The 13203-nt window shown below is 37.6% G+C and overlaps 7 protein-coding genes across 7 annotated transcripts; 4 read left to right on the top strand and 3 right to left on the bottom strand.

The window, feature by feature from the left end:
* Positions 1-48: 48 nt before the first annotated feature.
* dpc13 (mitochondrial conserved protein Dpc13) lies at positions 49-534 on the top strand (the record flags this gene model as incomplete). The annotated part of the gene is made up of 2 exons (XM_056181889.1): positions 49-440; positions 492-534. 2 exons carry the CDS (start codon positions 49-51, stop codon positions 532-534), a joined length of 435 nt encoding a protein of 144 aa, XP_056038183.1.
* A 213-nt stretch (positions 535-747) lies between these two features.
* On the bottom strand, positions 748-1685 carry cwp1 (geranylgeranyltransferase I and farnesyltransferase alpha subunit Cwp1; the record flags this gene model as incomplete). Its single annotated transcript, XM_056181888.1, has 2 exons — positions 748-958; positions 1009-1685. 2 exons carry the CDS (start codon positions 1683-1685, stop codon positions 748-750), a joined length of 888 nt encoding a protein of 295 aa, XP_056038176.1.
* Positions 1686-3296: 1611 nt separating this feature from the next.
* On the top strand, positions 3297-4121 carry SOMG_03096 (Schizosaccharomyces specific protein; the record flags this gene model as incomplete). The annotated part of the gene is made up of 1 exon (XM_056181887.1): positions 3297-4121. One exon carries the CDS (start codon positions 3297-3299, stop codon positions 4119-4121), a length of 825 nt encoding a protein of 274 aa, XP_056038177.1.
* Positions 4122-4335: 214 nt separating this feature from the next.
* Positions 4336-8020, bottom strand: dhx37 (ATP-dependent RNA helicase Dhx37; the record flags this gene model as incomplete). The annotated part of the gene is made up of 2 exons (XM_056181886.1): positions 4336-7665; positions 7721-8020. The coding sequence occupies 2 exons, from the start codon at positions 8018-8020 to the stop codon at positions 4336-4338; spliced, it is 3630 nt and encodes a 1209-aa protein (XP_056038178.1).
* Positions 8021-9286: 1266 nt separating this feature from the next.
* ctr5 (plasma membrane copper transporter complex subunit Ctr5) lies at positions 9287-9805 on the top strand (the record flags this gene model as incomplete). Its single annotated transcript, XM_056181885.1, has 1 exon — positions 9287-9805. One exon carries the CDS (start codon positions 9287-9289, stop codon positions 9803-9805), a length of 519 nt encoding a protein of 172 aa, XP_056038179.1.
* A 794-nt stretch (positions 9806-10599) lies between these two features.
* get3 (GET complex (ER membrane insertion) ATPase subunit Get3) lies at positions 10600-11669 on the top strand (the record flags this gene model as incomplete). The annotated part of the gene is made up of 2 exons (XM_056181884.1): positions 10600-11329; positions 11416-11669. 2 exons carry the CDS (start codon positions 10600-10602, stop codon positions 11667-11669), a joined length of 984 nt encoding a protein of 327 aa, XP_056038172.1.
* Positions 11670-12085: 416 nt separating this feature from the next.
* vps32 (ESCRT III complex subunit Vps32) lies at positions 12086-12818 on the bottom strand (the record flags this gene model as incomplete). The annotated part of the gene is made up of 2 exons (XM_056181883.1): positions 12086-12576; positions 12641-12818. 2 exons carry the CDS (start codon positions 12816-12818, stop codon positions 12086-12088), a joined length of 669 nt encoding a protein of 222 aa, XP_056038173.1.
* Positions 12819-13203: the final 385 nt, after the last annotated feature.

Here is a 13203-nt window from a genome sequence, read left to right as displayed (position 1 = left end):
ACCTCCTGTACCATACCTAGCCTCTACCACTTTCGAATATAAACCATCATGCATTTTTGGAAAGCGATTCCTCGTGTGCTTCTTCAACGCACAGCCTCAAATTCTTTAGTTCGTTGTATGCAACGACCTGCTTTCGTCCGTCCGGTTTGGAGAAGCTATGCGACTACAAAGCCAGATGATAATATGTTTGGTGAGAACATGGGAATGGACGATAAAATGCAGAAAATAGAAGAAAAAATGAGCTCTGTTGTCCTCAACGACCCAGAACTTGTCGAAAAAATTGATCGTCTTCGTGTATTCTGTGAGAAACATGGTCTAAAGCCAGGAGTGCAACCTTCGCCTTTGGTGATGCTCAAATTGGCAAGAGACCCAGAATTTATTGAACTATCACAGGCTATTCGTGAAATTTTTGAAAAGTCTGGTATTCAAAATGATCCTGAGTACGTCCAAAAAATGAGACCGACAAGGTTTTACTAACAGAAACATTATAGGCTTTTAGAATATTTAAAGCGAATTAAACTTGATGATAAGTAATGCCAAGGAGCAAACTTGTTTCTACATGTATACAAGATGGATACTTTGTACATACAACGTGCCCCTCAAAGGTTCTTAGTCTCTTTTATATGAATTTACCTTCCGTTACTTTATAAGAAATATAATCAATATGATTTGTGAATTATCTGTTTCTTAGCGTTTCATTTCTGACGGAACTTCCAGCAATTGTAGGCATTTGTTGATCGTTTTGTTTCACGGGCTAGGCACTTGCTGGATCATCCAATTCCACAGCGTTTGATTGTCTGGATCCACTTCATTCGCTAGCTTTTCGTAAATGACTTTCGAACGCGTAGGATCATATTCAGCCAAGAACTCCAAAAGAAATCTGTTAGAAGACGGAAGTAATTCTTCTAACCGATTTGCAATACCAGTTACTTGATTTGATCCTACTTTTTTCATAATTCTGTAAAATTATCAGTTATTAAAAAGCTTATTATGAAGCACTTGACATACCCATTCAAATAGTTCCAAGCACTTTGATTATCTGATGACTGAGAGAGCTTGTCATTGAGAAAATCCAGTTCTTCTTGCAAGCTCCGTTCAAGGTTCGCATTTGATTCGAAAAGCACAAAAAATCGATGATTCCAAGCAGAGTTGTTATATACATCTTCTCCTAGTAAATAGTCTGTCAAGCTTAACTCTTTTGTATAGTCATGGAAATTCTGTAAAATCCACAACCGGTAAGACCAAACGTGGTAATTCTTAGCATCCGAATAAAACATATCTTTTGTGAATTCCAATTCACGTTTATAGTCTTTTGTTATTCCTAGCAGTTTCTGTCTATGGTGCCAAACCTGATAGTTTTTCTGAAAGTCTTCAATGACTGAATCGAGCCACGCCAATTCTTGCGGAATAAGCTCTGGAATATAATTAAGGACCTGGAATCGGTATGCCCATACTGTGTAATGGGCTGGATTGTGCATAATTAGAAAGCAAGTTAAGTTGAATGCCCGTATCGAATATTCTTGTTTGGCGGCCAAAGCGCGAAAATAAGCCATTCCCTGCTCATATTCCTTGGAGTAATTTATTTTTGCCAACGGGTTTACCCCATCGTCTTGTGGAATAGGTGTTAAAGCCCCATACTTTTCAACATCTAAAATTTTTACTAATTCTGGTTCTAATGCCTCCATGGGTGTTCTATCTGCGAAATAATTTTTAAAATCCCAAAAAAATGGTTTCGAGCTTTCTTAAATATTTTTAAAAAAGTAAAAGTAAAGCAAATTGAGTGTACAGATGCAGATTGTTGACCCAGCCAATTCTTTGTTGCTCTTTTGCTATTGTTCTCGTATGAGTGCAGCAGGAAAGAAACAGACCGAAATGGGAATTTTGAGGTAAAAAGAATATTTTTTTTTTTTAAGAAAGAAAGATTTAATAGGAGAGATTTTATTCAATAAAGTAACCCTCGACTTGTCAACTTGATGGGTTCGTTCTGATTTAAGTCTACATGGCTATCTCACAATAGTAACAATTGGAAAGGATAAAAAGGAAAAAGATATAAAGAATAAGGATGCTACTGTTGAGAATTCTTGCTAAAGACACCGTTCTCAGAGGAAACAATCTTTGGTAAAGACTGTAAACAAACGCGGCTTGACCCTGTGCTACAGCAGCAGATATAAAGAAATAAACAGGAATAAAAGATGATTTATTTTCTACTCTGTGCTTTTGGATCTAACTCTCGCCGGGCCGTAAGAGATTCCCTTGCATGCGATGATCATTTCTTCAGGCTAGTTCGCATGTTTTTTTCATTAGCTGCTTTGATGTTTACTCATATATTCCTCTAAATACTCGTATACTCGTTAAGATTGGAAACGATGGATAGAATGCCTTACAAATTTTTTGTTACATGTGATTCTCGTTTCGAGGATTCGCATTATATCCATAAAGGACTGAGACTTGCTTTTAAAATATATCGTATCTATGGAGAATATTACAAAGCCCATTGAGTATAATATTCTTTCTCAAGAGTCCCCCAGTACATGCCAAATATTGGAGACGCAATTGTGAAAACAAAGCAGTTCTACAAGTTCCTGATACTATCGCCGAAAATGTTAGAAACAGAATTCTTCTATATTCTAGGAAAATATGTCCCTTCTTTTATACGTCCCATCATCGTCTTTTAGGCATTTACAGTGATTCCGAACAAGGCGCTGGAATTTGTCTTCACGGAATTGATGCAGGAAGAACACAGTTATGTTTGATTTCGTTTAATTCTTTTTATTCAATTCTTCTATTACGCTAGACACGTGTTCTATACGATTGTTCCACATATGTCTTGCATAGTTTCTATACCTAATCCTCATGCAACCAAATGCCCTGGTTTTCTTATTTCCAATTCTTATACTTTTATTTTTGCACTTTTACTGTACATAAACTCACTTTAGACTAACATATGGATTCTGGCGTAAATTTTAATCTTTGGATTTTTCTAGATGATTGAAGAAAAAGTACCAGAATTACAGTCATTTTTTCGTTCCCAGAGGGAATTGACTTAATGCAAGCACCTTTATAAAAGTACAGGAATTGGAACAAAAATCAAAAACTTCACTTATTTAGTTGGATTTAAAGGTAGAATAAGTGAAACGATTGATTGAAAATTACGTTTGGCTTTTGGTTTGTTCTATTACCGAAACAAGAAAAGTAGGATTGATTCAAGAAGCCTTCAATTCTTTCTTACATATTTTTATTTGCACATTTTATTTATTCTATCTATTTATTTGGCATTTGTGTTTTAATTATTCTATATGAAGCGTGACAGACCTTCTGACAACGGGTTATTCCCCGAGGACGACCAGATCTCTTTAGTTTCTCCTTTTTCTTCTTATGATTCAAATTTTTTTGCGAAGAGACCACGGTTTGGTTCAAACTCGGTTTTACCAGATGAGACCTCTTTCCATCAAGCTTTCCCTCCGGTCTCAACTTCACCTACTGGTTCCCGAAAACGATCCCATCCAGATGAGACTCATATGGATGAAGATTTAGCTGGACATGCATTCGTTTCTCCAGATAACAACTCTTCGGCGATTCCAAGGAGTACCTCTCAGTTGCAGCAAGACCTGCAAACAGATGGTTTACCAAGGAAAAAGGTTTCTTTGGAATCGAATCATCCACAAATGACAACCCAAGTAGTTGACTTGTCTACGGGGCGTCCTTTAGAGCGAGCGCCTGAACTAGAATCCGAAGTCCCCCCCGATGCATCCAAATCTTTAGTTCCTTACCCAAATCGTTTGAAGATACTCTCTTTCAATTCTCCTTGTTTTTCTTCCACTGTACCCCAGTTTCCATCATCATCTCACTGGGGCTTCGATCCTCATCTCAAAGATAAAGATGACACTCGGTTAATTCAATATATTCCAACTGAAAGTAGACCTCACTGGACAGTTGAAGAACCTATGTCTTCTGATTCCAACAACCCTGAAGAAAATGAACCTTGCAGTTCTGTAGTCGTTGAAGAACTAGAAGATGACTATGATGAATCTAACGACCCTAAAGTGCCTAATGTGACAACTAGTAGCCATACCAATACGTTTCCTTCCTTGCATAACCAAGATGCAATGGACATTGAATGAATACCAAACCTATCATGAACACTTCCTCTCTTACTTTGTTTATTGTGTGTTTCTGTTATAATGAAAAGATAAAAACCCGTATTATAATTTATCCCAAAATACCTACCTAATCATTCTAAAATTCTAAAAATTTAAGATCTGTGAATTTAAGTCCTGAAAATGACTGCCTTTTTTAAATGGTTCTTCTAATTAATTGATCAATAGAGATAATGGATTATTGAGTTAGTTCCCATCTTCCATTGATACGTTTTTGTAAAACCCTTTCAGCGGGAAGATTCCATGAAGCTCCGCCTGAACCCGTATGTGAACTCAAAATTGGTATAACATAACACTCTCGTTTAATACCATCGTCTATGTAGCGGATAGGAGGATAAGACAAGGGTTTCGAGTAAGATATTAGACTAGAATTTTTTGCCAGTCTAGCCAACTGTTGACCAGTGACGGATGTCAAAGGTTCCATATACACCCTTCCAGTAGAACTTTCATGTAGATGCTGATACACAGCAAACTGAGGCTGGAAGTTGGGAGGAGTGTCCGGAACAAATCGTGCGGTTTCAGCTCCACATGGAAATAGTGTAACATAACCCTTCTTTTCTTGGTCGTAGAACGCAATTTGGTCGATGTAGGAAGAAGCTATAAACTGCCGTAATGCCTTTATTTGTGTATCAGACGGAGGCTTCAATTGTATTTTGGCGAAATCATTATTAGTGCCTACAATATACCTTTTTAGAAGGTTGATTAATTGTTTTCTGAGACTGAAAACTTCTTCTAACGCTTTAGAACGAAGATAATTTTCTCGGCAAAATCTAATTTTATCGGCCGCATAGTCATAAGCACAGACTGCACTTAGGTATCTCAAGGCAGGAGAATCCGTGTCTATGGCCTGAAACTTAAAAAGAGCGTTGTAGAAGCCACGTAACCTATTTTTATGCTCTTCACGTTGTTTCAAATCTTCATTCTCAATAATTTCAGTTTCTTCTGAAACTGTTTCCTTTCTATTAGCATCATATAAAAGCGCTTGCTTCGATACAAATAACTGATTGATAGAAAGTGCTGCCACCAATGCAATGACATAAGGAAGGCACCCAAGTTGCTGACCAATAATTAACATTTTGGAAAACCTTGGAGAAAGTGGAAACAAAGACATTTGTTCCCCCAATTTTGTGAGTTGATCTTTACGGTCAGTAGCGCCCAATACCGATAGCAGTTGCAACGCTTTTTGAAGGTTTGCACGACTAGGAGGAGTAGGATAAGGAAAATTTGCAACATTATCGATATTCATACTCTTCATTTGAAGCACGATACTTTCAACTGGCACACGTAAGATTTCTGGCAAAGAATGCTGGCTGAATTCTCTATCGTATACAGCTGAAGAATAGAGTCGATAGCAATGACCTGCTCCAGTACGGCCTGCACGGCCAGCACGTTGATCGGCATTTGCTTTGCTAATCCAGCAAACTTCAAACTTTTGAACTGAGGTATGTTCATTGTAAACTCTTTCTTTTGCTTTTCCACAGTCCACCACGTAACGGACGTTCGGAATAGTGATAGAAGTTTCAGCGACGTTGGTAGCGACAATACACATTCTATGACCCTCTGGTGGTTTTTCAAACACTTTTAACTGATTTTCCGTAGTCAACAAAGAGTAAAGAGGTAAAACGTGCATTGGCTCAGATTCTTTGTCTAATTCAATAGAGTCCAACTTCGGAGAGATGTTTTTCTCTTCGTCTTCGCTGTCAGACTGAATATCTTCATTTTCTAGTGACATTTCTTTTCTAGAGATAGTGACACGTCCATTTTGTTTATGTTGAGGTCTGTAAGAGCGATTGAATCGTTTTCGAAGCATTGAGCAAAGTTGCTCTACTTCCTGCTGACCAGTCAAAAATACCAAAATAGCACCGGCTGGTAATCGATTGTGAATTTTACAGACTTTGTCATATGCATCTTCTATATAGTTCACCTTCGTCGTTCTGTTAAAATGGATGGAGACAGGATACTGTCTAGCATCGATTTTTAAAATTGGGGGAGGTTGAGTAAAGAGTTGTCTGTTTTCTGCGAAATCGGATACACGAAGTGTGGCAGACATGATCAACAATTTGAGAGGCTTTATATTAGGATCATTCTCGCTCATTTCTCTCCGGAGACGCACAATACGACTTAAAAGGCCAAGTAGAATATCAGTATTAACACTACGCTCATGAGCCTCGTCTACGATAATAGCCGAGTACGAAGTTAACAAAAAGTCAGTTGATAACTCACGAATTAAAACACCGTCAGTCATGAATTTGATAGCCGTTTCTGGATTAACAGTGCTGTCAAACCGAATTTGGTGACTAACGTTAGAGGAGAAGCCAGTAAGTTCTTCGGCAACTCTTTTAGCAATACTAACGGCAGCTACACGACGAGGTTGTGTAACTGCAATCAAACCGGGGGTATCTGACTCAGGAGAACCAAATCCAGCTTCAAATAAAAACTGAGGGACTTGAGTCGTTTTACCACTTCCGGTTGCACCGCAGACAATTACCACATCATTGGCAAATACATGTTCCATAATGCTTTGTTCTTCAGCAACTATGGGAAGTGCGAGTCTGGATTCCTGAATTTCGGGGGGACGATTAACAAGTCTATAATTTGTCTTTCGATCTTTCACTTCGTCAACACCTACAGGTAAAACATCGGAATCATCTTCAGCCTTTTTAAGCTTTTTGGGATTTCGTATGCGCTGACGAATTTCGTCGTTTTGAGCTGAAATAACAGATTCTTGCTTCTCATGCTCAAATGAGTCACCAGGAAGAACTTGTTGAGAAGCCCAAAATTTAAAACGGTTAGCTCTTTCAGTAGCGTCGTTACCACTTTCTTTGTCACTTTCTTCAGCACTTAGTTCTTCTTCTGACGAGTTTAGGTCAAACTCTTCACTATGAAGATCAGGGTGCTGGGCAGCTACTGGTTGCTTCTTACTAGCTTGGTTTTTAAGATTGCTGTCAATTCCATCAGGAGGACTTTCAGCTTTATCGTTCTCTGTAGAGGTTTTTTCTGATAATGATTGCTCATCGGGTCCTGAATCAGCTTCCTCGTCCTCGTCTTCTTCTTCTTCTTCTTCACTATCTGTGCTTAGATAATCTTGTTCATCAGAGTCATCAGCGTCACTAAAATCTTCGGTTTTGCCCCATCGAAGTGATCTTTTGCGTTTGGGTGGAAGAACTTTTATGGGTGCAGCAGTTGTAGTCCCCAAGGGAGCAGAAGTATTGGAGAATCCGAATCCAAAAGCAGAACCAGGTATATTCTTATTTGGGGAGATATCTTCTAGATTAGTATCCGGAGTTTCTGGTTGAGTTTCGTTCACTTCTACGGACGTATAAAGACGACTAGAAGGATCGGAAATTGGCAATCCCTTTTTTTCCTCCAACAAGGATCTTTGTAGCCGTTCCCTGGAAGTCTTTGGTTTTCCTAGGTCTTTTGTACTATACAATAAAGATACATCTACAGTTTCCTCGGCGATTTTCGCCATTAAAGCAGCAGAGGTCTCTTTTTTTAATTTGTTTTCCTGACTTTGTTAGCAAATTTTCATCAAAACAAATCGTAATTGAAGTCAAACTTACAATATATTTGTCCAACCGCTTTTTCTTTTTCGCAGACATGGGAGCGCCTTCATTTTCTTTCATCAATTGTTCTTTCAATTGGCGCTTCCTCTCCTCTTTTTCTTTTTTATCTTCATCTGTAATGACATCCACATTTGTATCGGTGGTTTGAGGTTCCTCAGGAATGGCTTTAGGAACTTCTGAAGACGCATCATCTTGCTCTCGTATAGAGCGATGCAATCGCGACTTTTTCAGGTTCAGCATCTTCTGGATGCCGCTTTGACGGCCCTTCTCATTAAATCTCTTCCTTAAGCGGCCCATTGTTTAATGAAACAATTTTTGGTTAAGGACGAAGAAACGAATTGGCAAGAGTTCAGAAGTATTTACAGAATAGGGAAGTCCATTTCGCTGCGTTGCTTGTAGGAAAAAGTAAGAGAATATTATATATATAATTATATAGAGTAATTGTATGAAAATATAGTAATGATGAAAACAGTGTCGTCTGCTATGTTTATTTTGCCAAAAGTTAGTATTCTCCAGTCTTTGAATTTAGATGCATCATAATTTGAATAGAGATTCCCCTCTCTGTAGGTGTTTTTGTAAGTGGGTGGTAGATCATGTCGACAATTCTTATTTAGTAGACCGTCTGTACTAGTTCATATGCAAACAGGGACAACTGCTTGCACATAATTTTTATTGTACAAAAATTTCGGTTCATTAGGTTGTTGGTGATAGTTTTCTTGAGCGTGAAATCTCCTTTCAATATAGAATATAAGCAACAGAAACATGGAATTGTTATAATCCTACTGGTCTTCTCGTCGCATTTTTTTTATAGGCCCAATCCATTTATGATGAAACTAGAAAAGTGTATCAATAAGTGTTTTTACAAGTAAAACAGAAAACCATACTTTTCGAACAGTCATAGTCTAATGAGCGTATAAATGAAATAAATAGTATCTATCTTTGGAATACCTTTTGATTAGGTAGTCCTGTATTCATGTGCTATTCCCTTGTAAAATGATTTATTATTATTTTCACTTTGGTGCGAATTTAGGCAATAGTAGTTTCAATACAACTTTTATAAATTTAAATAAAAAAAAGCACCTTCTTTATTAACAGATTTTACAAAAAAGACATAACTTTTTCTTTCTTTATAAACCTTCATTTCATTTATTTATTTACTAAAGCACTGCAACAAGCTACCATATCCACTTCATCGCAAATTGCTTTACTGTGGTAACCCATCCCATCAAATTTCAACAAATTTATTATATAGAATAAACAGTTTTAAAGAGACTTTAACAACCGCAAAGCGATACGGAAAGTCTCTTTAAAAGTGCGTTAATTTTGCCCAGGCAATTTTCGCTCGATGAAAGCACAACACCCTCGTACCAGGACTTATATAAACGATGAATCCTTGGAGGGGATATCTATTAAAGATCCAGAGTAAACTACGGTATTTTATTTTAACGACAAACACCCCTCCTTATACTTAGTAAACAAATCGTTCTTTAGATTTCTACTTTTTTCAAGAATTCCGTTGCTTCTTCCAAATTTTCAAAAACAAAAATAAAAATACAGGAGAAAATGGAGTTGCAGAATGCTTTAGATTTTTCGGCGCAAAAAATGAGCGGTATGGACATGGGAAACTCCTCCCCACATTCTTGCAAAATGAGCATGCTCTGGAATTGGTATACTATTGACTCTTGTTTTCTGTCCAACTCTTGGCATGCGTATACGGCAAACAAATTTGCTGGCTCAATTATTGGTGTCATTTTCTTTGCTATCGCTATTGAGGCCTGCAGGAGAGTCCAGAGAATGTTTGACGCTTATATTGCTCAACAATCTAATGGAAAGACACTACAAGGCCCCTTACGATTATTTTTTCCTGGCAATACTCTTCATGTGAATGTGCGCCAACAGCTCACTCGGGCCTTCCTTCAAACCTGCTATTACGGTGCCGCTACCATACTCATGCTTATCGTCATGTCCTTCAATGGATACGTTATTTTATTTGCCTTTTTTGGCGCTTGGATAGGATACCTATTATTTTCCTGGGACGACAATAGTTTCAATGGTCATTCAACTGGCATTGGTTGTTGCTAGACTTTCCTTTTTTTCTACCCAAAGAATATTGTGATTATAAAATTAGACATCAGGCTATACACGGAGACTTTTCCAAATTGATGATATTCAGCTAATAATCTGTCCATGTCGCTTTTAGCCTGCGTTCCCGACTTTTTGAATTTTACGACCTATTTATTACTATACTTTCTCCTCCTTCCTCTTAGTTCTTTTTTTTCAGTTCTTTTCATTTGGTTATTCAATACGAGTCTTGCATGCCCTCCTTTGTCCCTTCTTTTTCGAATTTGAAATGCCTGGAGTACTATTTTGATTCAGCTATTCTCTTTATAATACCGATATCTTACTATGAATAAAGTCTAATAGCTTCATTCCAAATACTCTTATGTCTACTGGATAAACGTATTCACTACATAGATCTTGTCTGGGGTTCCAAGAACTTTGCTCAGAGGAATTCCCTTTTGTTGTACTTTGTACCTGCTAGTGAGCTTTTTCAATTACTAGATTGCCATTCTATACTCATTATTTTAATGTAATGCAGCCTTTTCGGCATGTGTTATTTCACTTTTCAAACCAAGTAAAAACTGCCTCTATGCAATACTCAAATTTAAATTACTTTTCTTTTCCTGGTTTTCTGCATTTTGCTTTTTTTTCGTCTAGTTTCTTTATGGTTCTTCCAGTACATACTACAACACATCCTCTATTAGAAAATCATACTTCCACCATATAACAGGTCTCTGTTCATTTCGCAGGATCCATCGTTTACTAAATTAGAGAAGTGAAAATTGTTACTTTTCGTACACTATCTTTAATCCATCATGTCATTAGAACCTTTACCCGGAACTTTGCAGAACTTGTTAGATCAAAAGACCTTGAAATGGGTATTCGTCGGTGGTAAAGGTGGCGTAGGTAAGACTACCACCTCTTGTTCTTTGGCTATTCAAATGTCCAAGGTTCGCTCTTCTATTTTGCTGATTTCGACCGATCCTGCTCACAACTTGTCTGATGCATTTGGAACAAAGTTTGGAAAAGACGCCAAAAAGGTCCCTGGATTTGAAAATCTTAGCGCTATGGAAATTGATCCAAATCAGTCTATTCAAGAAATGACAGAGCAAGCTGACCAACAAAATCCTAACAATCCCATGTCTGGTATGATGCAAGATTTAGCCTTTACCATTCCAGGTATTGATGAGGCGCTCGCTTTTGCCGAAATTTTAAAACAAGTTAAATCCATGGAATTTGATTGTGTCATCTTCGATACCGCTCCTACCGGTCATACTCTGAGATTTTTGAATTTCCCAACTGTCCTTGAAAAGGCCCTAGGCAAACTTGGTGGCCTCTCTAGTCGCTTTGGTCCTATGATTAATCAGATGAGTGGATTAATGGGCGTCAACGCAAACCAGGATGACATCTTTGGTAAGCTTGAAGGCATGCGTGAAAACATTTCTCAAGTGAACCAACAGTTTAAGAACGCAGAACTAACCACCTTTGTTTGTGTTTGCATTTCTGAATTCCTCTCGCTTTATGAGACTGAAAGAATGATTCAAGGTAAGTATTTAGATTTTTTTTGGCTTTATGTGAGACTGTATACGCACGAAGTCCTTTTGACTTTCTTGATTTACTAATTGTGTTAGAATTGGTTGGATACGAGATTGATGTAAATAACATTGTGGTCAACCAACTGTTATTGGATCCTCATACAACTTGTCCGCAATGTCTTGCTCGTAGAAAAATGCAGCAGAAGTATCTCGACCAAATTGAAGAGTTATACGAAGACTTTCACATCGTGAAAGTACCCCAAATTCCTGCGGAAGTTCGTGGCCCCGAGGCTTTGAAATCCTTCTCTGAAATGTTGGTTAAGCCTTATGCTCACCCTTCTGAAAAGTAATGAAATAGAGTGAGTTTTTGACTTATACTTAAAAATCGGGGTTTGCCCGTTTGTTTCAATATTTCAGTGCATCATACAAAAGCTTTAACCTCAATTATTTTATGTTTAACTACTTCATTTCTAATACTGTCAGTGGTATATTTTTCGTATGAGTAATTTCTTATCGAAAATGATGAATAGCATTTCGTAAAGAGGGACGTTCGATTTTTGTTTTTTTTTTATTTTTAAATTAGAAATGGCTTTCACATTTTTCTACTTTACGTATCTCCTCCTCCGTAAATATAAACGTATTTTATTGTTTTTATTGATACATGGCAACAAGAAACATCATGCAATCATCTAAATTCATTTGCATTTGTCCTCCATTAAGCGTTTATGCATATAATGCCTTTCATTATAAATATCTAACGTTACAGTTAAAGGGAGAATTCAGCTTGCAGTTTTCTTAGTTCCTCTTCCTCATCTACTTCTTGAGGTTTGTCAACCGAAGGAAGTTTGTCAACGGGGGTACCGGTAGGGACTCCAGGGGCATGAACAGGTGGCTTCTCGGCTCCAAGCATCTTATTATCAAGCTCCATTTGTTGTAATTCATCCAATTCATTTGCCAGTTCATCTTCGTCCACGTCTGCGTTCAAGCCCACGGGTGTGCTGATCATAGCAGAAATTTCTTCAGAAATAGCTTGTTGATCACGAATTTTATCCATAATGTTATCAACCTTGTCAGCATCCACACCTCGTTGGATTTGCTTCATAGCCTCAGCACCTTGACGCATAGCTTGTAAGGTCTCAAAGTTGAGATTTGCATTCTGGATGGTATAGAGCTGTTGCTCAATATTCATGCGACTTCCTTCAATCTTTTCAAGTTCATTTTCGTACATCTTTTTCCTTTTTAAGGCCGCCAATGCCGCTAAAAACAGTTAGTAAGCTCATCATTATTCAATAAACACTTCTTTTGTTTTGTTTGTTCGTACCCCTTTTATTTGTAGTCGCATTCTTCTTGGCAATTTCATTTTGTTCAGCAATTTGACGCTCTAGTCTTTGCTCTTTCTTTTCAAACATAGACAAAGTATCCTGGAATCGAGTGATTGTATCCTTCGTCACGTCTTTGTTACGACCGGCGCCTCCAAACCACTTCAAAATATTTGACATCTTTCTAAATAATATCAATCACTTTCCTAAGCCTGTCTGATTCAATAATTCTGGTAGTAAAGATTGTTGAGTGCTAACCCTCAGGATATGCCAATTAAAACCTGAGATTAAACAATTTTTTTGTATAATCCTGAAGTTATTAAAAGAAATATAAAAGAAAACAAATTTAAGGCAAACTATAACACCTTTGGGATTACGCCGAATGTTGTGAAGTTGGAAAGTGTACTTAGTAGCACCAAATCACTACCACTCCATCAACTACACATTCGGTGGAAAAGTAACGGTTTCGGTTAAAAGGGCGAAATCCCCTTTTCATTTCGCCAGTAATTTATTTTTTTAATAGAAATTAACTTGCACGCTTTGTTGCGGTAGCAATTGGCTTTGA

The sequence above is a fragment of the Schizosaccharomyces osmophilus genome, chromosome 2 (genome assembly GCF_027921745.1).
Source record: "Schizosaccharomyces osmophilus chromosome 2, complete sequence".
NCBI classification, from domain to species: domain Eukaryota; kingdom Fungi; phylum Ascomycota; class Schizosaccharomycetes; order Schizosaccharomycetales; family Schizosaccharomycetaceae; genus Schizosaccharomyces; species Schizosaccharomyces osmophilus.
Note: the sequence above shows the minus strand (reverse complement) of the source record. Positions and strands in the feature narration are given on the sequence as shown.